This window comes from Numida meleagris, chromosome 4, assembly GCF_002078875.1.
Source record: "Numida meleagris isolate 19003 breed g44 Domestic line chromosome 4, NumMel1.0, whole genome shotgun sequence".
NCBI classification, from domain to species: Eukaryota; Metazoa; Chordata; class Aves; order Galliformes; family Numididae; genus Numida; species Numida meleagris.
In genome coordinates, this window is record NC_034412.1 from 67,457,325 (window position 1) to 67,485,006 (window position 27,682).

The 27,682-nt window shown below is 36.3% G+C and overlaps 1 protein-coding gene across 3 annotated transcripts in view; it reads right to left on the reverse strand.

The window, feature by feature from the left end:
- Positions 2,707-27,682, reverse strand: part of FAT1 (FAT atypical cadherin 1) — a 107,863-nt gene continuing 82,887 nt past the window's right edge. Inside the window, exons 13-29 of one of the 3 annotated variants that reach the window (XM_021393680.1) lie at positions 26,532-26,765; positions 24,838-25,227; positions 23,253-23,467; positions 22,696-22,833; positions 21,703-21,846; positions 19,428-19,625; positions 14,246-15,047; positions 13,214-13,345; positions 12,960-13,123; positions 11,951-12,413; positions 11,312-11,465; positions 10,953-11,063; positions 10,104-10,735; positions 9,684-9,821; positions 7,729-7,788; positions 5,125-5,160; positions 2,707-4,165 (exon numbers count right to left, since the gene is read on the reverse strand). In XM_021393680.1, the coding sequence (XP_021249355.1) occupies positions 3,540-4,165; positions 5,125-5,160; positions 7,729-7,788; positions 9,684-9,821; positions 10,104-10,735; positions 10,953-11,063; positions 11,312-11,465; positions 11,951-12,413; positions 12,960-13,123; positions 13,214-13,345; positions 14,246-15,047; positions 19,428-19,625; positions 21,703-21,846; positions 22,696-22,833; positions 23,253-23,467; positions 24,838-25,227; positions 26,532-26,765 (4,637 nt within the window). In that variant the 3' untranslated portion in view covers positions 2,707-3,539. The remainder of the gene's footprint in view (positions 4,166-5,124; positions 5,161-7,728; positions 7,789-9,683; positions 9,822-10,103; positions 10,736-10,952; positions 11,064-11,311; positions 11,466-11,950; positions 12,414-12,959; positions 13,124-13,213; positions 13,346-14,245; positions 15,048-19,427; positions 19,626-21,702; positions 21,847-22,695; positions 22,834-23,252; positions 23,468-24,837; positions 25,228-26,531; positions 26,766-27,682) is intronic. The other 2 variants (XM_021393678.1, XM_021393679.1) reach the window with 2 other exon arrangements.

The window sequence follows — 27,682 nt, forward strand, 5'->3', positions numbered from 1 at the left end:
ATGGTGTAATGGTGAACAGTCCCGAAGAGGCAATTTTTTTCTAGAGAATAGATTAATTTAATCAGTACTCAGGTACTGCAAGTATGTTCTAGACTGGGCTTATATATTCTAGACTCATAAAAGATGAGTATTACAGATGTTCCTTGTGCCATTTGATATACAGGGAATACAGGGATCCTTTTGTAAAAATCATTCTGGAGTTCTAATATATTAAATGACAGCTGATCTGTATTTGGCACTTGCACAACCATTAATATATCATGTAAGAGTTTATTTTTAGAGTGGTATAGATTTCCCATACACAATCATAAAACCTTTGAAGTTGCACCTTACTCCATTGCTTCACATGCGTGCCATGTCACTGATTTTTTTTTTCTCCTTCCCTGTAATCAGCTCATGGGAAGAAAACAGTCTGCATCTGGCAACAGGTTCCCTTCCTGTGAGAAGTGAGCTACAGTGAACCTAAAGCATTAAATAGCAGCTATTTAAAGAGCTTCCTTCCTTTCTTGCCCTTCCTTTTATTTAATGCAGCAACTCATGTAATCAAGATGGGAGTCGACTAGAGGACATTAATTAGTAGGAAATTAGTAACCTTTTCTAGGGCTAGTAGTCTGCTTAATGGTACTGAATTAGCCACTACAGAAACAGACCAGTGGCAGTAAGTGCTCACTGAGGACGGAAAAGAGGAGGAACTGATGAATCCACCATGTATGCAGCTGTATTATCCTGTCATTCCATCAATGCTAACTTGTGGAGATTATTTTATTGTAGCTCAGACTCCTAGGACTTAGGAAAAATTTCTTGTATGGTGTTGTAGCATTATTTGGGAAATCAAGTTTAGTTGAGCTTAACGGATTGATAATGGCTGATAATAGCTCCTGGCACTTCTACAGAGAGAGCATTCATTTAACATAGTCTTGCTTTAAACAGCAGCTGCTTTGCTGTTGTGGAGTTGAAACCGCCTGTTGCTTCTGTGACTGCTATGACACTGTGTTTTCTTTTGCTGTGAAGTACAAAATTGTGTGCTGCATACTGCTTAACAGCATTGCCCTTGCAGAGAGAAAAAAAGTACTCTGATACTTCTCTACATAAGGTGGTTTTTTTTTTTTTTTTTTTTTTTTTGGGGCATGAAAGTTTGGAGCTATTCGCAGGGTAATGAGTTAGTTCCCTCAGTACTGATAAATTTTAGTTAAGTGTTGATTCCTGTCCTTTACACGTCTTAATTTCAAAAATCTCTTTTCCAATATTTCTGCCGTAAACTGTTAACTTAAGAAAAGTTACAGAACGCTTTCAACTTTACTCAAGTCATAATAAGAAATAATGCAAGTCCGTGTACTATCTTCACCTTACTGACTTCAGAGGTTCCATTTCTATCACGAGCCAGATAGTAAGAAATCTTGAACAAAACTGCCACAGAACTTAACAACGATCTCTTCCAGAGCTACAAAGGTCAAGCAGCGATCAAAATTAACTAATATGGAGAGCATTATAATCTTTATTCGATTCTGTAAGACTATTTTAAAGCTATTAAATAAGAAAATGCTTTAACAATGGGTCTCATGTACAGAAAACTCTATTACTGGGGATGAATACTGCAGCATAAAGCCAGAATATGGTTTTAAGCCCGTACATTGTAGCTTTTTTACATACGTCAAGAAATTCTTACCTGCATATTAGCAAATTGACACTGAGGATGTGGTGTGTTGTGTCCAGCTTTTGACTGTCATGAAATCCATCTGTTTCCATGATACAACTTGCCAGGCTTCAACCTCTTCTGTTTTTTGCATAAATAATCAAACATCCAAAGAAAAATCTCACCTCCTGGTCTCCCAAGTGATGAAAGGCCTAGGCTTAGCTCTCTTGTACCTGACAGAGTCTGCTGTTGTCCCTTTCCAGGCTGAAGAATTTTCTGAGACAGCAGGAAAAAAATGGAGGTGAAAAGATTTCTAGCTATGATAAAGACTACACCCTAGCACATCAGTATCTGTTAAGAATTTTAGTGTTTCTTGTGCAGAAAGTAAAAGACAGTTATCTTACTCCTTTCACTCATGGTCAGAGCAATCTTAAGCTGGAGAACTCGTTAGAAGCTTTGTTTTTTTTCTGATCAGAAAAATAGTTGGGCCATCTACAGATAAACTGAATGCTATCTTGATTTGCATGAAGTGTAAATTTAACGCAAGAGATTGTAACTAAAATATTGCTTAAAAACCCACAAACTCAGAAATTAGCACAGAAATTTCAGCACTGAAGTGCACTGTCACGGGATAAATAGAAATGAAAATCCCTACCTAAGTAAATTCAGAGAGGAGGAAACTACTTTAAAGAGCTGAGGGTTTTTCTCCCATATATGTGTGTGTATGTATATATATATATATACACACACATAAATAACTTCAGAAAAACTACTCAGTAAGATACATAATAATTGATGATATATGTTTAAAGAAAAATGCAAACTACTGAGAAGGCTACTGAAGTTTGATACCCATCAATCTTTATTCATACTGGCCCAATTACTTTTTTAAAAACACCATTAAGTAGACACACACTGCCATCTAGTGAGCATCTCTAACAACTGCAGTTTGATTTCTGAGGAGAGAAAAATGTGTTGCTTGGAGCAAGTAACTTAATACAGTACAAAGCACAGACTTAAAAATGCTGCACTGAATGCTTTCTCAATTGTATGTTATATAATAGAGATACACAGAGCAAAGCTAAAGTATTTTTATTAATAATTTATTGTCAGTAAGAAAGACTGGCTAATGGTAATCTTCAGTAAAAACCTTTACAAGACCATTGGATCACAAATATACAGACACTATAAAAACTGTGTCATGGTGGTTTTGGTTTTAAACTGGTATGCACAGGGTCTTCAATGCACTTTCCAAGAAGGGAAAAAATGTTTACAGTTCTAAAATACAGCAACCCATTTAAGACATTTCCATGTAACTGACCCAGAAAAATATCAGACCTAACCTATGTACAATTGGAATTGTGTGAATATGTTGAAATTTCTATAATGAAATGTCAAACCTTGGTTTTGGGGGGAATACATACAGTGATGCCCTGATTATAATAACTCAGGGTGCTAGTTTTAATGGGACACAAACACCACTAGTTTCAGTGGAAAACAAATTCACAAAATATCTACAAAATCTAGTTAAAACTATTAAAATCAAAACTGTACATAAAATTTACAAAAAGTAGGAGGAAATTAATTTTCATTAGAACTATATAAATATATGCATCATGCTAACATGGAGAAGTGGTATGTGATTTTTTAACATAAACAATGCAAGTACAAAAAACACATTCAAAAATGGCACAGTCAATGGAATTCTTGGAACTGTCCAATTATAGTAGGTCAGGAAATGGAAATAAGCTGATTTAGTGAAATGAACTGCATGATCCAATGCCACCATGCCAGTTTAGCTCACTGAAACAGAAGCATTCACAGAGGCTGGAAAAAGTGGGGAAAAAAGAAAAAGCTCTTGAAAATTGTTCTAGAACAAGTCCAGGCACTTTGTTGAGTGTGTGTGTCAGACTTCTGTATGTTGCTGGGAATCAAGTGGAGGAATTTTCACATTTTCAAAATGACTGTCATCTCCACTCTCATAGTCACTCATCATTACTTCAGACTCCATTTCACAGCATGCTGACACATCAGAGCAGGAAGCGGTGGAGGCATACACAGACATGGACATGTTGTCTACAGTGGGAGCTTCAAAGTCTCTATTGTACCCTAATGCGTAAGGAGCATAAGGTTCTCTGTAATTGCCATTGGCACCACTGGTTGTGGTCTGAGGTTCGGACATGTCTGTAGGATAGTGATGGGGAAGATACTGATTAAGGTTAAACCTCTGCCTGCTTCTTGTAGAAGAACCCAAGCTACCTACGGCTGGCATGTCTCTGGGAGGCTGTATTGACTCAAACTGGTCACTGTATTCTGGTGGTAATGGTGGAAGCTCATCAGGTGCAGGGAAGTCATCAGGTGGAGGTGGAAAATCACTTTCTATGTCATAACCACCAGGGTAATAGTCTGTATCGATGGCGTTTGGATCTGTATAGAGGGGAGCTGATTCCTCAACCACTTCATAATTTGGATACTCCTGGATACCTGGCAGTTGAACACTTGGCATCCAGTCTGATGTATCCCAGTGATAACCTGAAAAGTGAACATTTTTAAAAAAACAAAACATAGTGTTAGTATCTCATCTTCAATTCAGCCTGAACTGAGAAGCCAACGCATGTATTAAGACAATGCACTCACTGTGATTAGGACATTACTTGTTAATTGGAGAACAGTTTGCCTGGCTCCACAGAAGACATTCAACACAACTTTACATAATGCCATGCATTAGATATTGCATCATTCACATTTAAACTTCTAAATTTTCTCAGATATCTCACCTAAAATGAGAAGAGCTGTACATCACCTATGGAATGTGCTGTTACAGTACACAATGGTATAGAATTGTTCACTGGACAGCAAATAACCAATGGTTTCCCTGGTGCAGCTAAATTCTTAATCAATTGTTGTTTGAGTAATTAGAATTGGCTCGCTAACTGATGCCTGGTTTTCTCATAAATATGTTTAGCATAAATAAACCTTGCTTTTCCTATATAAAAGAAGTAATTTCTAACTGGTAAAGTATCCAGGCTATTTAAAGTGACTTTACCCCTTGGCTAAATTTTACCGTTAATTTCACAATGTTCTGTTAGCTTTATAGTAATTCAAAAAATGGCACTTCTCCATGCTTCCACACCTCTGATTAAAAATCCCTTTCTCTTTGAGTACATGTAAAGATGTTCCACACTTGAATATAAGAACAAAACAGCAAAATCAGGCTTAATCATGCATGGCAGCCTTCCCTTGAATAAGATTTTATTGCTCTGCTGAAAACTAGGTGTAAGCCTAATGTCATAAAAAATACGCATGTATGTATAATTTTTAACCTGAATACCAAAAAGGAAAATACGGAACTGGAATAAAGTTCAAATCTAGTAAAAAGAGTAATCACTGCAGACAAATGCACAGCAAGCAAATGATAGTAAGTCTGTGTTAAAGCCAAGTATTAACAAAAATATTTTGGTGCATATCAATGAACTGCATGCAGAAGTCACCTCTTGAATTGCTGAGGTCAGGAACAGCAAAAGACTCTTTAGTTGGCAGAATGAGAAGAAAAGGAGAAAACATCTGTTGTTAGGAATACAAATACTAGAACCAATATGAAGACAAACATAATGACTGTCACTAAGATACTACCTTTATCTGCTTTTAGTGTACTCTAGGTAAACATGCCTAGCTCTTGAGCAGTACTGAAGTTTGCTTTTTTTCCTAGGATCGTCCTTTATTAGATCTGATCTGTAGAACTTCTGCCGAGTCATTGTAAAGCCCAACTGGGCCACTGTCTTGTTATGGTATAATCTGGAGCACACAGTCTGTTGAAATTCTCATTTCATCATATTTAGAACTTTCCTTAAGTGGTAACAAGACTTGGTCTGATTCTTTTCTTGCCCCACATCCCCTTGACTTTTGATACAGGGCTACATCTATTAGGACTTGTACTTTCTAGTGTCTCACACGGAGATGAAACTTCCACTTCAGTATCTAGCTTCCACAGTCTGTGCACAGGGAGAGCTACCTGTTCCTGTACAGCAATCCCAACAACTTCTGCTTAGCACAGAACTGTCCTGAGCTGTCTGACAAACTTTAAATCTTTCTTTCTCAGGAATCTGTATTCCTGATGTGTGAAAGGAGGGGTGCCTGCCTATTCTGATCCCAGAATCTTCTAAGAATTGATACTTGTATCTATTCTCAGAAGGGTCTAAAGTCTGAGACCCTTAAAACATCTCTGGTCTCCTCACCAGGAGAATGTTCTAACCACTAGACTACTTGAAAATCAGCTTTCTTTGGTCTTCTAGGGAAACTGGGTGCAACACTGAACTCAATAGGCAGACAGCTGCCTTATGATTTAGAGAACTTAATCAAGATAGGGGGAGATCTGGATCCTGCACTCTGCTTCTGAGACAAAGAACATTTAACATAAAATATAGCAGCAAACTAGAACTTGATGAACCCATCTTCCTAGGTGACACTCTGCTACACTGGAGCTCTATTTCCTCTTGCACTCAGCCACAGCCTTCTCTGAGGAGCAGTGCAGAGAATACAGGCCTACAACTGTCCTAGGGGGAGACTGTGCAGTTGATGCTTCCAGGACACTTTCTGAGACTGAAGGAAAAGACCATCTGTCCCAGAGCTTAACCTTTGCTGAAGGCTGGAGCAAGGATCTCTGCTGCTCAAACTGGCACCATTCTGAGATGCTCCAAAGCAGAACTCTTTACCCATTATGCTTTCAAACAATGAATGCTTATTTAGGCTAGAAACTTCCAAGTATTAATAAGCAGGCAAGCAGGACATCTTTAATCTCTGTCCTTTCTGGATGGTTTGCAATGCATAAAATAGTTGTATTTTTCTTACAGTGATACTAAAACAATGAAAGACATTTCCAGCTGTCTTGAGAACTAAATCCATCAATTTTAATTTCTATCTATTGAAATCTCAGTTACTAAATATTTCTCATAGGCTTTGCTCTTGCTGCCTTTAGTCTCAGAACTCTCCCTTTCCTAAGTTACTGTGCATTACAATTTTTTTAGCAGTGGGGGACTATGATCTATATGTAAACATTAATGACATATTCTTCTGTGATTACAAGTCTTTGCATTTGCCTACTTTTTTAATGTTTCTGCATACATTAGAGAAAATGTACTTCAAATAACAAGCCAAACAGAATCTTCAGATACTGTAAATATTTTTATGATCTTAAAATGGCTTTGTTTCCAGCAGGACTTGTAAGGTTTCCTAGCCTATTTTGTTTTTATTCAGAAATAAGAAACATACACCATGGCTATCACTTCAGAAGTAGCCTCTGCAGACTTGCAGTGGAGATATAAAGGAGCAAGCTATTGAAAATTCCGGTGCTATTCAAGTCTATTGAGTGGTTAGTGTTTGTATAGGCTCAATAGCACTTCTATTACTACTGCTATTTTGTACAGTTTGTTTCTTAAATGTTAGAAAGAAAATACATTAAAAATAGCTATTTTCCTCCTTTCAACATACAAATGGATACGCACAAACACAAGTGTGTGTATATACATCTACACACACAAACATGCCTTTTAGATACTCAGTAAGAACAGGAGATAAGCAACTACTTAAGCTGGCAGGGATGTGCATGCCTGTACACCTCAACTGCATACTAGAAGTCAGCATTTTCTGCTACAGACAAACTCATCTAAGGACCAGGGAGGTGTGTATCAGGCTACTGTTGTTCTGCTCTGCCAGAGCCAACAGGATAAATGGGGAAAGAAATGGAACTGTAGGCTGCTGATTTTTCATCTATTTGGTGTACATAATTGTCTCTGATGCTGTCTCAGTCTGCCAGAAACTTTACTGTGAATGTTGTCAGACAAGTAAGCACCATTATCTTTTTATGCCAGTCCTTTTTTTCCCAAGAAACTACGTTGAAACATGCCTGCAGGGTAGATACAGCATACACATGAAAATACAAATATACATACCATATAAATATATTATTTACTAATGCTTATGAGAAAGTTTAAGTAAATAAAAGTTTATAAATCTCATCCTGCTACATCTACATCACTAGAAGACAAACGTGCATTATTCTGTGAAAGCAGTAAATAAATATGAAAACATGTATATACCTTCTTTTCCCACCGAGTCAACAACAGCATTGACAAGGTGTATTACAGTCACTACGGAAGCTTGTAAAAGGTATAAAAGGAGCAAATTAAAACAAACCTATAGTTAATATCATTTTAAACAGCATATAGGTATACAAAAAATACTGTAAAACTGTACCCCATTACTACTTTGGATACGAATACTATTGGTGTAATATATGTATATACTTTATCTAGAAAGCAATTGCATGTAACACATGAAACACATCTCTAAACCTGACTTTTGTTCTTTATGAATGTAACAAGGCACTTGTTATAACTATTCCTGAAATTCTGCACAAGCACAAAATTGTTTTAATTGTTTTAATATTTATTCAACATAGTGTTTGTAGCATAGTTCATCTAGATTGCAATGAACGCAGGTACGCTCATGTGGGGAGAATTAAGGAGCAATTAAGGAGTAGGCTTCCTACTTCCTCAAGAGAGGGGTAGAATCTTTCACTGTAATGAAAGGATAGCAGGAATACCAAAATCAGGTTGATGCTGCTGATGTGGTTTTTAAATAGCAATCACAATTGATTTATCTGTTATAGCTTTCTCTCCCCAACATACTTTTGGAAGGGAGAAAGATTTACTCTTATAGGGTAGGATGAGGTAAGCACATGCAATTTGTTTGCCAGGCTCAGGGATAAAATTTCAAACTAATAAATTCGAAATCTACCACAAAAGGAGGAAGGAACAACCTCTATGATGCTACAGCTATTTCTCTTAGAATGATGTATTACTGAGTAATCAATTTATGACAAGAAATACCTGTAGGCATGTATGAAACATATGGGATGAAGGGGAGAGGAGAACATGTACTGCACAACACTTAATACCACAGGAAAAAAGTTGAAAATTGATATTAAGTCTACTGATAAATGATGAGTATTATAAGCATACCATTTTACTTTCACCAATCATTAACAGATTTCTGTTAAAGAACAAATCACTCTAACTTCTTAACAAGTGGAATGTTCTTTACTCCTAAGCTAAAGAAATTTTAAATTCTTACCATACAGAGACAAAAGCAGGAATTGGAAGAGTCAAAACACCTGAACTTAATGAATTAAATTATGAGACAACTGCATCTTTGTCCAATCAGTTTGAAATATTTCTGAATATATAGATGCATTCAGATCAAACAGTAAAAGCATCTGTCATAACAGAAAAATAAGACTTCCGATCAATAATAGTAATAAAATGCTCAAATAAGTATACTGATTATATTTTGATGGACTAGAATTGTGATTAAAAGATTTATGTTTTTATTTTCATATTGGCTTTTTTCAGTGCATGAATTTTTTTATTAATTCATTTTAATCATGGTGAAAGCCAAGTATACTGCTATACTGTAATAAAATTCCTTTTTTGTAGCTTCCTTCATTACTAAAGTAATCAAACTTACAAGCAATCCCTTAAACTCTGCTCTCACTCAGAACTGATCTGATCCATATGGGAGCTGAGGTCGCAGCAAGAAAAAGAGAAGGAAACACATGAAACTGTAACACCAGAAAGCTTTACTAAAAGCTGAACGTCAAATCTAAAGTTATATTTGTGCAGGCGAAGGCTGTTTTTTAAGTTCACCGCATTCTTATATAAGATGATAACTAATTATTAAATTTGAATGCGCTTTTAATAGCTTTTAACATATAGTACTAAATACCTTGTGCTGCATTTACACTGTTAATATTCTAATACTGGAATCAATATATAGGTAATTTTAAGGTAAAGTAGTTAACATGTAGTGTAAGATAGGCAAAAAAACACTTTAACAAATTTAAGTATCTAAATAAATACTAATATATATTAAATTACGTATTTAATATATATTAGATGTATGTAACGCGTATTGATACTGAGAGAGATATAGATGCAGAGACATTAGGAATGAATGTAAGCAGCAGTACAGAATGATTATAGAGTTTACATACCGTTGTCATCACATGATTCAGACTGGAAGGAGCTAAGAGACTGGACCTCAGACATGCTTTCTCTAGCACTATAAGGATGGGAGCTCTTTTCATCCAGAGGCTTTTTTGAAAGGCAGGGGTCAAGATCTACTACTTTAGCTGGAAGAAAAAGTTTTAAGTGAGGCAATTAACAGACTTGATTAAGAAATTATTATTTAAGATATATATTAAGAAAAATATTATTTAAGAAATAAAAATTAAAGCTTTCTAAGATCTACACTTCTAACAAAACTTAGTAGTGTATGAAGCTGGATCAGACTTGAGAAATCTTAATGCTTTTTCTACCACAGCAGGCACAGAGAGACTCTGAACTCACAGTAAAAATGTACCACAAACACACACCTTTAACTGAAAAATAACAAAACTAAGAACATTTCTTACTGTCATAGTCAAAATCCCAGCTGGGCTTCTGTATCGAATCACTGTCTGACGGAGAGTTGGATGGAGGTGGAGGTGGCAGGTTTGGTGCTACACTGCAAACAGCTACAGCTTTCCGGTGGCCATGCACAGAATCTGGGTTAAAAGTACTAAATTCAGGGTGCTCAGGGATAGCAGACCCCTCAAAAGAATTCCTGTCAAGATTATTCCTGGAGTCGCTTGGAATGCTTGGAGTGTATGAAATGGGACGAACAGGAACCTGTGGTGGGATGTCAGAATAGATGTTCTTATTCAATTTTGCATCAAAATAAGGTCGTTGCAAGAAAGCTGTTGTAGCTCCCAGCTGCTTATCTTCAGGTTCTGGTTGGTGTTTCTTCTTTCTGCTCATCACTTTGCGGCAAATAACAAAAATCCCAACTAACAAGAATATTCCAGCGATGAAAACAATAATTCCAATTACTTCTGCTAAACTAATGTTCCAAGATGTTGAAACGTATTTGTTAAGAACAATGTCCGTACAGTGCTTTCCTCCAAATCCATGGCTGCAATTGCAGTGATATGAACCGTAAGTATTCTCACAAAGGGCACCATTGAGACATGGGTTTTCTGTGCATTCATCGACATCAGTCAGACACCTACCAGAATCAGAAAAGAGAAATGGTAGTTAGTTTACATCAATAATCACCGCTGTAGTCTCCTTGTTCAACAATTCTAAATATGTTTAATGGTTTAATGTGTAATACTGTACACCACCAGACAACTTGCTATTCTATCACCATTTCAGATTTCAATCAACGTGAACTGTTAAGAAGAATTAATAAAACTTCAATTTCTGTGGAATGCTATACTCACCTTTCTCCCCGAAAGCCTGCTTCACACTCACAAACAGGTCCATCCAAACTGTCGATGCACTTGCCACTGTTTTTACAAGGATTGTCTTTGCAATATGGACCCAGCTGACACCTTCAAAAGAGGAAAAAAATCAATAGTAACAACAAAAAGAGCCACTGTCTCACTGTAAGTTGTGTAAACAGTATTATACATAGTGAGATTCAAGGCTGCAACATAGGGGCTTACATTAACCAACTCCAGTGGATTTAAAAGTGTGAGCTTTAAGTAGAAAAGAGATTTAAAAAAAAATCAGAGAAAGTGTTACATTTAAATTCTGTGCTGCAAGGGGTTCATTTGCACAAAAAACCATACAAACATACCTTTGGCCTGTGTACTGTCCTCGGCACTGGCAGATGAAATCATCACTGACTGGGATGCAAGTACCACCATAAAGGCAGGGATTGGAAGCACATGGGCTGACACTTAGATCACAGTGAGTTCCCATGAATAAAGGAGCACACTTGCAGTAGTAACCTGAAATCAAATACATTCTCTTTGAAAGGTGCATGTGGCTTTACTGGATTCAAGATAAAATCTTCCCTGCCCACCTACCTGTTCAAAGAGAGAGAGGACAGAAATATTCCATTGAAAAATGAAGGAAAGTCTAACAGAAAGTTTTTCTGGCCTGTGACTGAAGGTTAACTGCCACTTATCTCTCAGAACTCAAGCTTGTCATAATGTTTTCAGAAATTTTAAAGCTCTAAAGTAGGCAGTCAGAGAACAGATCTCAGAGTTGACTGACACTGAAGATTAAATCCTTGCATTGTTTAATGGGTTTTGCCTTATTCCTATTCCAAGGAACTGAGTGTCTAAAACACAGGCAGATCCAGCCTTCCTTCCTGGTTAACAACCAGCCTTCTACAACTCTCTGGAAAAGCAAACATTATTCCCAGAACTGTTTTGGCCTTCCAAGGCAGGTAAGTGGAAAAGCAGTTTTGAAAACTAGCAGCACAGCTTACCTCCATTTGACAGGGCATTGCAGATGCCTCCATTCTGACATGGGTTGCTTGAACAACCTTCTGTGGTAGTAAGCAAGCACCCAGGAGTCACATCAACAGATTCTTCCATGTGTGCATAATTCCGTGGCTTGCTGTTTAAGGGGAGCTCTTGTCCATTAAGTACAATGGAATCCATGCAGCCTCTGAAACCATTGCTAACTTGAGGACTCCTGCCATGTCTTGCACCTTGCTGCCGAATATGACCACCAAAAAACACATGATTATCTAGGTTTAGTGTCCTAAGCGTGCCAGGGGCAGTACCAGATGCAGTATGCACCCTGTCCAGAACAAGTCGTGCGTAATTTCCATCCACTTCAAGAGATACTGAATGCCACTGGCCATCATTAATCTGAATGCTCTGAACGGAGACAATGCCAGGGCCACTGCCACAATCAAATTTATATTGCAGCCTTCCATGATGAATCTGTAGAGGAAAGATGCATCATCAACAAATGGAACACAGACAGAGAATCCCTGCAAAAAGTAAATCTTGAAAATATTGGTGCTTCTTAGAAGTTTACATTTGCTACAGAAACAAGATGGTGGTGTCCATAAACAGCAGTTTACTAGCATTGTATTCTAAACATTCACAGTAATTGTGATTCACTTTATACTATCCTTTTAATTAAACGGCTTATAGTACTTTTTTTCCTACAGTAAACTCATAGATTGTCATCAAAAGTTTGGAGTACCTTGTGTTTTGAGAGATTAATGTCTCATGTTTTAAAAACTTTTTCTGTATGGACTTACAGAGTATTACAAGCAAATAAATTTAAAACTAGTATTTAAAGTAGATCCTTTTCTTTTTTTCTGATTTTTTAAATACTGAAGAAAAGGGATTCTTTTTACACATTAAAAATTTCTATAAAAGTTGGCCACTAGGATGTACAAGAAACTGTATTTTGAATGCAACTCTCAATTAAAGCAACTCTGCAGAAATGGTGGTGTGAATAAAAGAGGAGATATGTACCTCTAAGATACTGTAGTCTGTCCCTCGAGCGTACATAACAACTGCATGAGCAGAGTAAGTTCTAAGTCTCATTGTCAGCTTCATTTCTTCTTTGTTCTCATTTTCCATGAGACGATATTTTACGTAACTGTTCCCACTGAATGTCACAGCAGAGCCAACCGATGCTGAAGGATACAGAAAAAACATGACATGTTAATACAGGACTGGAAAATAATATGGTTTTATGCAGAAATTGTTTAAAGCAAATTTCTTACCAGGACACTGTCCAGCTTTGCTGTCATGGCAAACACAGGTGTATTTTCCCTCCTTTGGATCTCCTAAACATTCAGTACCTTCAGGGCATGGGTTTCCTTCACACACACTATTCTCCACAGGGCATTTCCCTTCTGTAAGACGAAATACATTATTTCTCTTCTGTTGGCAGTAACGGTATTTTGCAAAAAAAAGTACACTTACAAACAGGAGCTGAGGGCAACCCAAATGATACTACTCAGTACCAGGCAACAAGGAAATGAAGAATAGTTATGAGACATGATTGACAAATACAGACCAGGAAAATAGCATGTACAATGGCTGATATTCATAGTTATCTCAATTAATTACTCAATTCAACTGATAAAATCTGGAAAATCATGCTGTGGTTTAAGGCTTACTCCTACTATCACACATCATAAAAAAAAACCACAAGCACATAGATATAAAACATAGGCAGAGGAGAAGAGTGTGTATTTGAGACAGAAAAGGAATGGGCTTTAGTATTTACTATAGATGTAAGTTCAGCTAGCAGTGCTAATTAATGATTTTAAAAAGCCATCTTGTTTTCCTAAGAGCCAAAGACAAATACATCATTTGTTATAAAAATGGATGCTTTTATCTATTTTAATGCATATTAATTTCCCAGTTCAAGCTGTCATTCACAGCTAAGTTTTGAATCTGTATGAGATCTTTCTCTTAGCAGAAACCCAGACATATTCAAGTACTTGCAATAACATTTCTGTGCATACAAGACTGAATAGCCATTATTCAGGCAATCTAGAAGAAGCAACAAAGAAATTCTTTTATAAAATGGATAATGAAGATATAAGTAAGCTTACATTGTATAAAGTCTCATTATCTCATTTTAAGAGAAGAATTACTCCTTATTTTAAACAAAATTCAGTGAATGTTGCAGTGAGGGTTACAGGACATTCTTACTCCTGTAATATTCATTTTCCCCTCTGGATGATGATTGTTCAAAACCAGAACAGTCTTTTGAAGAATATCATTTTCCTTTCTGCTCTCCTTACCTTTACAAAGACAAACTGCTGCTCTGCGATGACGGGGAGTGACAAAACTCAGCCTGGCCGTGCTGTGGGTCGACATGATATTCTCATCCAGCGTTACTTTTTCTTCACAAAATTTCAAAGGACAGTCTAGGCCTGCACAAAGCTTATGGAAAACATCGATTATCCGGACACCTAGAATCTCCTCTAGGTCAGGCACAGAAGAGTTTATCTTGTGGAGCAAAATCCTCATTGGATGCTGAGAGCTGACAGATTTTTCAATATTCAAAAGGACATCAAGGTTTGAAGGAGGATCAGAAGGCTGCAAACTAACAATCTGGATGTCGTTTCTCCTCACACCTAAGATGTTTCTTAAAGCTCTCTGGAAATTGCGCCAGTAATCGCCAATGAATTCTTCAGGAGCAAGGTTTGCAAAGCGTATTGTAATGCTGTGATTTAGTAAATCTTGCGTGATTTGTTTGATGTGCACAGTAATATCAGCTGCAGTTGTAAATTTTCCATCTGTAACAGTAACATTTAGGAGGTATTGTCCCACATCTAACCTTTTATGTGCTATTAGTTTGCCTCCAGTACTGGAAACAGAGAACATGGATTCCATTTTGGGGTCCAAGCTATAAGTCAAAGTATCATAAACATCTTGGTCTGTTGCATGAATTTTTCCAATGACACCACCTGAATATTCTTCGCCAAAAGTTGTAATGAAGATTTCTAGGGGCAGAATTGCTGGAGGATAAATGCTTTCCTCAATAACTCTAATATCAACATACGTCAGAGATGACAATGGTGGCTTTCCATTATCTGTGACCTAGTAGAAGATAAGGGTATCATTAGATTTTTTGCTTTATCTCATCAAATTCTGTTGTAGGTATTTGCGCATTATGCAGTAGCGCAGTATTTTTCTACAAACACACACACACGAACATACAAAAGTTCTTAAGGGTAAATGCTTTAAAAAAAAATTGCAAATTCAGGTTTATGAAAAGTTAATCCTGAAAATTTAGAAAACTTATTCTAAGTGCCCACACACAAACATGTTTTCACTTCTTCCAAGATTAAAAGGATACAGTGTTCTTAATACCTCCAAATGCAAGAAAGCCTACTAGCACTTATAGCAAATGCAGAGGAAATGCACAGTCTCTGATTTCAGACAGCAGATGGTGCTTGAAGCTTTTTTACTGCAAGCATGGAAACAAATTACAAACTCAAATGACTCATGGACTCTACATTTCTAACAAGTTTCACCACTTATTAGGAGATGGGTCTTGAAGGAATCTAAGTGCAGTATGCCAAACAGTACTGCAAAAGCAAAACAGTGCATGTAGAAAGTTACAGTTAATTATGCTGTCTTTCATGATTGGTAGTGACGGAGAGGAAAATAACAACCTGTGACAGTATTTGCTTCAGACAATTATAGTAATTAACAGAATCTGCCTAACTCCATTTTCAAGTCTTTTAAACATCATGTCCCCTATCTTCCATCCTTTTTTGACAACAGCATACACTGTCTCTGGATGATGAGAGAACAGAAAAAAATGATTATAAGAATAATAAAAGAGTATTCCTTTGGGTTTACTTTTTTTCCCCTTTACATTTCTCAGTTCTTCTTTCCCTTCTAGCTTTTTCCCAGAGCTCTTTCCCAGTTACTGAAAGTGAGACTAAAGAAATAGGCAAAGAAGATGTGGATATGATGTGAAGGAACAGAGGGGATATGCAGGGCTCAGAGAATATAAGGTATCCTCCACTGTTCAAAAGATGTTACAATAATTTTACCATGACTACAGGTTGGTGATACACTCTGCAGAGCTATACAGAGGAATTGCTTTTGATTTTTCAGACAGATTTAAGCAAAAGAGAATAACTCCAGAACTCAAGATTGTCTGAGTATGTGTACAAAAAACATTTAAAAAAGGCAAGGTATGTCTCACAGAACTACAGACTTCTATCAGTAAATCCAAAAGGCCTGGCTAGAAGCTTGACCTCCAGTTACCCAAGCACAAATAAGGAGAGAGACTGAGAGACAGAGCAAGCTTATGTTGGCAAAGTTTTGTTTTGCCTAGATTTCTGCCTGGAAACAAGACAAGGCAAGCAGTTTATCTACAGCACAAAAGCCCAAGAGAAAACACAAAAAATACTTAAAACAAACAAGTGAGCAAAATTATAACGAATGGACAGCAAATAGGAAAGAAGAGCCCCAGGAGAAAGTATCTTTCAATAGAGCAGATACTTAAAAATCTGCTGTAGTTTTAAACTGAAGACTTCAGGAGTGCGGTACAAAAGACTGTATGACTTGTAGCTGAAGATTTCACATACTAATGCTATGAGACATTTGTTAATGGATAGTCTATTTCCTTTTGGAAAAAAAGGAAAGCAAATCTGAGTGGCATGTTCATATTGGGAAAAAAAAAAGGCTCATGTGAAAGTTTTTTAGTGGTGGTGGTTTGTGTGTGTTTATGGTAGAGGGAGGGTCTTCTGTGTTCAACTAAACCTGTAACATAAGAGCTTTGCCTCAGCAATCCATTCAGAAAGAAATAAAAGTAAAAGCTGTGAGTACGGAAAAGCAGGGCCAATGAAGATCAGTTAAAAAACAGAACCAAGCAACAGCGGATCATGCACAGCTATTAACTTAGGAGCTGCAAGAAGAAAGTGTAGAAATTATAGACTTGAGAAGATGCTTTTCAAAAAAAAAACAAAAACAAAAAATCAAACAGTTCTTTGAAGTGAAAAGGGAAAGAATATTCTTCCCATAAAGTCATGTTTCTATTTTTATGTGTGTCATTGAAACTGAAGGCTTGTGATGTGGAAATGGTAGTTTTAGTCTTAGAGGCCTTCATGCCTGTGTATGGTGACTCAGTAAAGAAAAGTTAATTGTAAATTATAGCACTAAATCTATTAAAAAAAGATCATAATAAGCGATGATAAATGGCAACTGAAAGACAGCGATGTATTTCCAGAATCCAAGGAGGGAACTTATAAGTCAAAGTTTGAGACAGGTACAAAATATTGAGATTGAGCAATACAGAACAACAAAAAAAAATGCATGACATTAGTATAGACTGATGTACAATCTCCGAAAAGCATTTGTTCTAAATGAGTACTTTGCTTTAAGATGCTTGTTTAGCTATTGAGTGCCATAAAAATTCTCCCTTTATTCATTCTCTAGAAAAAATGACACCGATCAAGTGCTGTGCTAAAGATAAGACAGCTGAAGTACTGACAGGCTGCTAACAGGCATTCTACAGTCTAGGTGGCTTAGAAATGAAAAGAATTTCATGAATCCACCATGAGAAAGGTGTTAGACTCTCTTGTATTTAACAACAGGCAGACACATTAGGAAGGGCCAAATGTGCAGCTAAATCATGAAGCGGGATAAAGACAGTCTAACAATCCACAAAGCTGTCATAATTGCAGCCATGTGCATTAACAGGAATATGCTTTAGAAGCAAACTACATATAAATCACAGAATAACAGAACCACCAAAGTTGTGACCTCCAAGATCATCCAGTCCAATTGGCCACCTATCGCCAATATTTCCCACTCCTTCGGAGAAGTTTTTCTTAATGTCCTAAATCAGTTACTGTTTAGAGAAAAATATAAAATACAACATACAAATCTTGTAATAATACACACAGGAAAAATACTGCTTGATATTCTCTTCCCTAAACAAAAACACGACTTTAGGAAAACAGTACAGAATTTGGAAAGCACATTATGTAAGTGTGACAAAGCCCACCTCTACTGCTGCTTAGGACCCAAGCAACCTAGGAAGGCCAACAGAGCCATCACTTGAAGGCTAATCTGCCTCACCAGATAATTAGCAGATCATTACTGAGAAGCAAATAACTGACAGTGGGGTGATTTATGTCCCAGACCCCTTTTTAACCTATATTCTTAAATCCTGAACTAAACTTAAATGGAACCTTTACCTATGCTACTTCTTACACTCATGTCTCCTGATACCATGATTCAGCGACTCGAGGAACAAATCACAGTACCTGTGGGAATTTTTTTCCTTCCCCAAAGAGAAGAGATAGACTTTGTATTAATACACTATGATTATTACCCCAATACAGACAGAATTTACTACACCCTGGAGCAAACAGTACTGCTGTAAAATTCTGCTCATTTACTCAGAAATTATGTGCAATATTACATACAAGAATAACAGAGATTTAAAGGCCATATACACTCATGTAAAAATAAAGGTGAGAACTTCTCTTAAAATGCAACTCTGAAAATGAAGTTTAAGAATTAAGGCAAACTATTTTTAGCCTATCAATTTTAAGTCCCCGGGTCACAGCTCCTTAATTTATTACTGAACTAAAAAGGACGGGATAAGATTAAAAAAGACTGGTTTGAACTTTTTTCTAATGCTAAGTTGAAAAAAAAGTATTTTACAGAACTTAGCCACATACTCTTTTAATGCAATTCTGAGTTTTGGACATAGCCTGGTGCTTCGGCACAACTGTAGCAAGTGTGTGCAGACATCCTACCCTTCCAGAGTCATTTTTGAATTCTCTGCCACAGCAAAATTCTGAGACCTACAAGTACAGTGCTACTGCGTATGGGAATCAGGCAGTGAGGTGGAATGCTATGTGAAAGGTTCACTGACTTGGTTTTCCAAACTTAAAAAAGAAATTACGTTTTCAACTGCCCTTGAAAAAGGAATGTACTACTACAGAAAAATGTCAGTACTGCTGCGACATGAAAAATTTAAAATCCCTGTTGCCATTGTATCAACGTATTCTAGCTCACAGCTTCAAGCATCAAAGCAATAGCTGTCAGAAGTTTGCAGTGAGTAGGAGGGGGTTCAAGAGACCTCTCCCCTCCTGGCTTTTCCAGATAGATACCAGAGTGCAGCAAAATGTGTAGGCTAAGAAATGTACCTCATGTGAAAGGCCTTATCTAGAGCGTTCAACATTACACTGGCACTGTATACTAACAGTGAGTTTAATTCAACTTACTATTACATTTTTAGTACAATTCCATTTAAATCAGACTGTCTCCGAAGATGCTACTGCAAGGGACATGCCTCAAATAACTACTTAGCATGTCAAGATCTTGTAACAGAAAAAGAAAGACAAGTTATCTTCCAAATAACAGGAAAAGGTGGTGGTTTGTGTACAAGTGAAGGAAGTTTAATACTTAAACTACAAAGCAGCTAAAAGTAGAAGTAGTGTATCCTACCTTAACATGTAGTAAATAGTGATCCCTCACTTTGCGATTCAGAGCAGCAGTTGTTGTCAGTACTCCTTGATGGTTAACCTGGAAAGTGTTCTCTTCATTTCCACTCAGGATGGTGAAAAGAAAAGGAGGACCATTGTGAGAAGAATCCTTGTCTGTCACCACTAGTTGAAGCACACTAAATCCAACAGGCTTATTTTCCTATAAATGCATAACACAATCACATTAGTTTCGTTGCACTTGAGGATACACAAAAAAAAACAAATTACTGTCAAATCAGTTAATAACTACCAGTGAAATTGGAATGACAAAACTGTTTAAGAAAAAATACTACCCTCTGTGAAGAAACAGTAAAAAAATTCTTAGACTTTGTTTCTTCTCTAAAGCATTGTCTGAGATTGTTGTAGGTAGTTTAACCTTGAAACTTTACATTTTCCACTTTCAGTCTGAATTAAAATTACAGAAGAATAATTACCTAGTCATCAAAGATCTCAAATTTAGCTAAAACACCCACTAAACATAACATTTAGTGCCTTTGTGGGAGGACTACAAAAACACACTACTCCATCTCACCCCTCGTGTCTCATATTACTGATATGAATAAAGCCACTTTAGGTCTGCTTAAAATATGAAATCCAAGCTTAAAAGTTTGTATTATAAAGTTTCAAGTTGGCATCATGTGGATGCCTGATGTTTCAAACTCTTTACACACTTAGGTTTATCATGCCTCTGATGTTCACAACCTTACTTCAAGCTCAGCACCTCTCCCAGAACATTTGTGTTATACTGTATCTACCTGATTTTTTATATATACAAATTTTAAATGCCAAAAAACTAGAAGTGTCATTGCAAAGTACAATAATAATAAAATGCTATTCTTATAGTTGCAAAACTCTCAGTAACAAGGATACTCTGTTCTTGAGAGAATATGCAGGTGAAATTCTGTCAAGTTAACTTTATCAGATATGGCAGCCAAAGTTTTTTTTTTCTTAAGAAAACCAGATAAGGACCATGATTTTAAGATACAAATATTTACATTTCAACATCTAAATTTGTTTGGTTTTAATACTAGCTAAGCATATTTCCAATTGTCTCCGTGTCCATTTTTGTCCACTCCCAATTATTAGGAGATGCAGACCAACATTCTTGCGCAACTCCTTTAGCTTTTTCTCTGCATCCCTCAGAATGGGATGGGTTGATATGAATGAACAATAAAACAGAAAGTCTTCCTTTTTAGTTGAGTGAGGGAAACATTACCAACATTAATTATGTTGACTTCAAAAAATATTGTAATTGGGGAAAGTGAAATACCTTTGACAGCACACAAACATGAAGTTCTTGCTTTAAAAAAATAATTCAAGACATCTTAGTTGCATACTCTGCATGCTGGGTAGAAAGAAATTACCTTATTCTCTTTTGGAAAGGTGCCTTTACAAATCACTTACATGGTCCTGAACAGAAGTGGCATGTTAAGTAGGCACAGCTTACCAGATATTATTGTCCGATCCTCACTTACTTATTGTACAAGGCCATGCATCAGCAACAGCAAAAGGACCCAAGGGATTGAGCTGACTTATGTTACCAGTACAAAGATCTTAATAATGACTCCTTTGTTCCCTTCCATTCATTCTCTACTGAACTCAGTAAGGCAAGAAGTACAGAAGCAGTCTCTGCTATCTTTGCTTTAGTAGAGAGTTCTCTGAATCAGGCAAATACTTGGTAGCCATTGAGAATCTGCCCCACTACTACCATACTAACGTGCAAAATTAGTCAGAGGATTGGTATGTAGCACTGTGAAATATTACTCCTGTTTTAATTGCCTCTGATCCCAGAGGAGGCCAACAGGAATGAACTCAATCTATGTGTCACAGTGCAGAACACCTGCTTCTCAGTAACAGGTACCTAAAGTAACTCAAAGATCAAAAAGAAATAGCAAAATTTTTCTGTATTCTAACCTGCTTGTATGATTTTAAGAGCATCATAAATATGAATTCAATTCAAATTCAATATATTATATATACACACACACAAAATAAAAGAACACAATCTACTTGCAAAGTAAGTTTCTAAATAGACTGCACAATATGGACTTTGTAACTCTTAACACTTATTCCATATGTAGTCTCACTGACAACGTTAATTACAAAATGACAATATAAAAAATAAAATTGAACCATTAGGTTTATCATATCCTGCAACATTTTTGAAGTCACAAATTAACACTCAAATAATATTATTGATCTGATTACTAGAGCTTTACTGTATGCATCTAGTTTACCTGGATGATAATGCTATAGTTTCCTTTTGAAAATACTGGAGGATTGTCATTTACATCAGAAACATCAATGTTAACTGTGGTATTGTTACGTCTAGGTGGGTTTCCATTATCTGAAGCCTGAACAGTCAAGGTATATCCTGAAATCTATTTAAAAAAAAAATTAAAAAAAAATCACACAATCACTAAAGAACAAAGAAAGAATAATAAACTCATCTTTTCTTTTAAGAAATATTTTAGCACAAACCTCCAGTAAAACTTGCCTTTTTATCTTTAATTCTTTTTCTCTCCCCACAGATGCCCCTTACCCTGTCTGACATGGTACTGACATGAATAGATGTGTTCACATTCTCACAGTTGTACAAGGGCTGCCCCAGAAGTAATAACTCCTATTTTATAATCTTGTCCCATGACTTCAGAGGTGGATGTTGGTGGTATGGCAGTAGATGTTGAACTTTCCCAATAATATTCCCTTACATTTTGTTGCCATGCAACAGAAATTGAAGTGCATATGAAGCAAAGGCATGTAACTGAATTCCTCCATGAGGAAAAAATGGCACCCGCTGACATTCATCAGTGCTTGCTGAACATTTACGGAGAGCAAATGGTGGGTGTGAGCACAGTGAGGCAGTGGGTGGTACATTTCAGCAGTGGCAACAGTGACAAGTGGGTCACCTTTGCTGGTGCAAATTTTTACTAGCACAGCATGCAGGCTTTTGTTCATCACTGGCAAAAATGCATAGCTAGTGGTGGTGATCATGTTGAAAAATAGTGTTTTGCAGCTGAGACTTTCCTCTACCGAACTGTGTTACCGTGCTCTTTGTATCTATTATAGTTTCCATGAAAATAAATAAGAGGCATTACTTTTGGAGTGATATACATATTAATTTTGGAACATTTAAAATGGTTATTTAGAAATATACTCCCAAAATTATAGTCATCAAAAATAAATATCTAAAATAATACCAACTGCTCAAAAAAGTATAGAAAACTTACCTTTTCTCGGTCCAGAACTTTAGTCACTTTTATTTCACCCCTGGTAGGGTCAATTGTAAAAGGATTTCCCTGATTGCCATCTGTAATTGTATAGTGAATGTGGTTGTTTGAAGGTCCATCGACATCATCTGCCATAACCTAAGGGAAATCATAGTCTCATTCAGAGCAGGTCTACACAGATTCTATCATCATTCAAACAAACTCATCTTGTAAATGAATATAGATGCTTTCATCTAATATATTATAATATTACACAGTTCTTAGGAGAAACGTCCTAACATTCAGAACATACCAACATCATTAAATTTTTGGAAGAAATTCAGAAAATTAGTCCTGTTTTCATAAGGAGAACAAAATATATTATAAAATATTATCTACTTTCCCATAGCATTTCAAGTCCCTGGCTCCAAAACTTTTCCAAAATTAATTTCAATTCACTCAGTGACACACTTCTCTATTAATTTACACCCATCTTCTAATCATTAGTTATTCCTTTAAGACCAAAAGCATGATTGTTATAACAGAGTATTTCAAGGGAAAAAAGTAACAATACATACTGTAATGACTGATTGTTCAAGCACAGCATCCTCACTGATTACTGCAGTGTATGTGTCTTGGCTAAACACTGGAGTATTGTCATTGATATCTGTTACATTAATATTCACTGTTACAACATCACTTAATGAAGGTGTGCCTCCATCTGTGGCTTCTACTGTCAAGTAATACTCATGAGAACTTTCATAATCCAAGCTGTCAATGATAAAAATGGCTCCTATTGCAGGAAATAAAAACACAGAAACTCACTGTTACTGTAGTATTATATGTTGCAACTTCTGATTTTGTTCTTATAAATACTCAGCTTCTTCAGGTTCAATTTGTCACTGTAAAACTGGAGCTACACAGTGAGACGATCAGACTTTACACATAAAAGGTAAGTTCCTGTCACTACGATCAAAGATTTCCACTTTAAAATCACCTGGCTCATATTTTATAATTATAAAAAGAAGTATAATGAAGAAGTTTAGATGAAGTATTTTTTTTAATTTTTAATTAAAATTAACCACAAAAACGAAAATACCTTTAGCCTGAATTTCCTTGCACCAACATTAATTTCAGACATGAAGAGTACAACACATGGAAGTAAGGGTAGTGTCTGGCCATGACTTATTATCAATAGAAATATCTGACTTAGAGTGCAAGTTCTTAACTGAATAGTTAAAATAGTTCAGTCACTAATATACACAATAATTTGCTGCTATAAGAGTGTTTATCTGGAAATTTATTACTCATTTAAAATCTGTGAAGAAGTTAAACTGGCAAATTACTTCTATACTACAGTACTGTGAGCATGCTGGAAAAAGCACTGGAAGGAATTACGATTTCAGTTGCACTGGTATAATTCACTATTATTAACTTTTGGGTAGAGATCTTATTTAAAAACAAAACAAACAAAAAAACTCAACACAAATGAATTCTAGAAAAATAACTATATAAGAAAACAAAGCTATAATTGAGGTTTACATGAATTTTTAACAAAGTATTGTGTTTAATATAGTAAATATTTCCAAAGAACCTAAGTGCTTCCAGAGACTAAATCTGATTAACAAGCAAGCCTGAAATCTCCATCGTCATGCTGGATATATACTTGAATAGAATACTCCAATCTTTCTTTAATGACACATCAATCTCCTCTGGAATGACTATCTTCATGGGCCAATGACTACTTTTCCCTGCCAATTTCATTTCTGATCTTTCTTTTACCAAGACTGGATGCTTGCCCTGATTACACGACTTTTGTGAAAAGACTGTTAGGTTTCTGTCATTACAGAACCATGTCTTCCCCTCTGGGTGAGAAACATTCCAGCTAGGAAACCTCTACTTTTACCAGCTATACGAATATAACTGAAATAAATAATAAATAGGAGTGATAAATAAATTCTATTCTTGTTTAGTAAGCACCCTGTCAAAATGGGTGAGCAAACAGTAGCACTGCCATTACAGTGAGGATGATGCACATAGATTATACAATATATTTGGTTGAATAATTGCAGAACATAGTATGACATTATTCTTGTTTAGACTAACACATCATTTCAGGAAAAGACTGAATAAACATTACTGGAAGACCAGTTGCTTTCTTACCTGTTGTTGAATCAATACTGAATTTTCCATGTTCATTCCCACTGACTATTGAGTACGTGATTTCAGCATTGGCTTCAATGTCCCTGCTTGCAGCATGGATCTGGAGAACTTCAGTCCCAACCACCGTGTCTTCTGATACACTTGCACTATACTCCCTATACTCAAATACAGGTGGATTATCATTTATATCCAAAACAGAAACTATAAGACTACTTGTGGAAGACAGTCTTCGAGGTAAACCTTCATCTGTAGCCCTCAAAGTCAGCGTGTACACAGCTTGCAACTCCCGATCCAAAGGCTTCTCTAACTGGATGATTCCAGAGAATTCATCAATAGAGAACTGGCCCTCTGCTGAGTTCACCAGAGAATAATGGATTTTACGGTTCATCCCTGTATTTTGAAAACAGTTGCAGAGCGTGAAGCAGCAGTCAAAATACACCAACAAAATAACAGATCTGATAGCTATAGGAATAAAACATGCATGTTAAATACTATCATTCATGCTACAGTAAATTTCAGCAAAAGTTAATGGCTCCTGTCAAGGGCAGAATGATTTCCAAAAATATGTAATTAATCAAAACAAGTTAAGCTAGCCCTTCATCGCACCAATTTTCTGCCAGATAAGAAAACATGAAGCATGGTTCTGCTTCAGTCACAGTACTAGCTAATATGAAACAATTTGTAATACAAATCTAATTATAACTTTAGAACAACAGCATCTGCTTAGCAGGCTTAAAAAATAACATGGGAAGATATGGAAGAGTTTGGCTGTATCAAATAACTATACTCAGTTCCAGTAAGTTCATTTAAGAACCACAACCCAAAACTGACAGGAATATAACTTCTGGCAACATTTTTTTAAAGGAGAGCAATCAAAAAACTTGGCTTTTGAGCCAAGTATTTTGCTCCCATGTCTCAAAGACAAGGGAAATGGGAAAACATCTGTCTACTACCTCCCATTTGAGCAACCTAGCTTTATCATAGCACAAAGAAAGTTTATTGTTTCAAAAGACTGAGGAATCTATTATTTAATAATCTTCTAATATATGAAAATCATAAATAAAGACATTATGCTGTTTTATTCTTCCTTACAATAACAAAGCCTAAGAACATACCCTTTCTAATGGCATTTTCAGTTCATGTTCACTTAAATACTTGTAACTAAACAGTAACGACAGAGAGAGCAAAATCTTAATAGGGTAGCATATGCTTTGGAATGGAATGGAACAGTTCAGTTGGAAGGGGCCTTCTAGGTTCATCTAGTCCATATGTAAATCTATAATTGACCAGTGTTCTCTTTACAGCATGTTCATTGTTGGCTAGCCTGAGGAATGCACATCCAAAATCTCTGAATACGTATTTACAAAAACATACAGGGCTTACACCCTTACGCAAGGAGTAAAAGAGTATAAGCAATCATAACAGCTTATCATACTACAAATATTTTGTCTCTCTTCCCTCTCTTCTATTTTGCAGAGAGAGACAAAAGAGATTTTTTCCAAGCTACTCAACACACAGAAGTCCGGAGATACATAATTTAGCAGACCTAAGTATATCTTTCAGGAGTCTATTCCTGAGAGGTATTGAACACTTGTCAGTTCCCCCAAAAGACTTAACATCTTTCAGGATAAGACTAAATAAACATTACTGTAACTTTGAGACCATGGCAGAAGTTTTGGTCAAAGAATGCATACCTGCATCTGCATCTGTTGCCTGCACTCTTGTCAAAAGGGTTTTAGGCTCTGTGTTTTCAAATACCGTAATGGAGTAAGGATCAACTGTAAACTCTGGGGCATTATCATTCACGTCTTCCAGAGTCAGAATAATATTAGCCTGGCAGAATCTTCCTCCTCCATCTGTGGCTTTTACTAGAAGGTAATAAACTGCTTGCTGCTCACGGTCCAGTGGCATTAATGTTTTCAGTTCACCTATAAACACAATAACAAATATAAGTTCTTGCAAGTTGCAAGAATTACCTATCCCTAACATATTCTTTTCTAATAGCTTTGTACTCAGCAAAACAAAACAACAATTTTCTTTTTGAGGATAACTTAATTGGTGGCCAAGTCAGTGACCTGCCTTTTTTGCTTTGACAGATTAAATACAGTAATACTTCTCTTTTTTCCATTCCTTTACACGGAGAAATTAGCTCAAGTAAGAGTACCCAACAACGTAGAGACAATGTGCATGCATTCACAAATTAATGTGTTATCATGTAGAGAAAATTAAAATATGGTGAAGTCCATGTACTGTTTTTCTAGCTGTGTTCTGTCCACAGCAAAGGACTTGACCCTCATCTTCCAATGTGCAGTGAATTAACAGAGCTATTTACACCATCAAATATAACCAACCTAGCCACTACAGATAAGCCTCTAGAAGTCTAACACATACTTTCTTTCCAAAGTGACGGTAAACATAACAGGAACAATATGCAGCCATTGTCTCCTTTTGACCGATTCAAGAAACATTCTGAAACATTGTTTGCAAGTATGCTAGCTCCCAACAGTTCTGAATTTATATAACAACTTGTTAGCACAGCACACAGGTGACATTCAAAGTCAACCTCCCTGAAGTAAGATCCTTTTCATTTATTTTGCCACTAGTGTTCTGATTTCCTTCTCTGTATTTCTGCAATATCTTTGTATCTATCTTGTTGATTTTTTTCTCTATATTGTTAACTACTCCCTTACTACTTATCTACTGCAGCCTGCAGTGAACAGAGCTTTCACACTGGCACTGGCCTACATAATAATTCAAAAGAAATGAATACCATGAAAAGCAAACAAAGACAGGGAAGTTAAAAGCTTATCTTTATTATATAATGATTCCAAAAAAAAACTGGAGC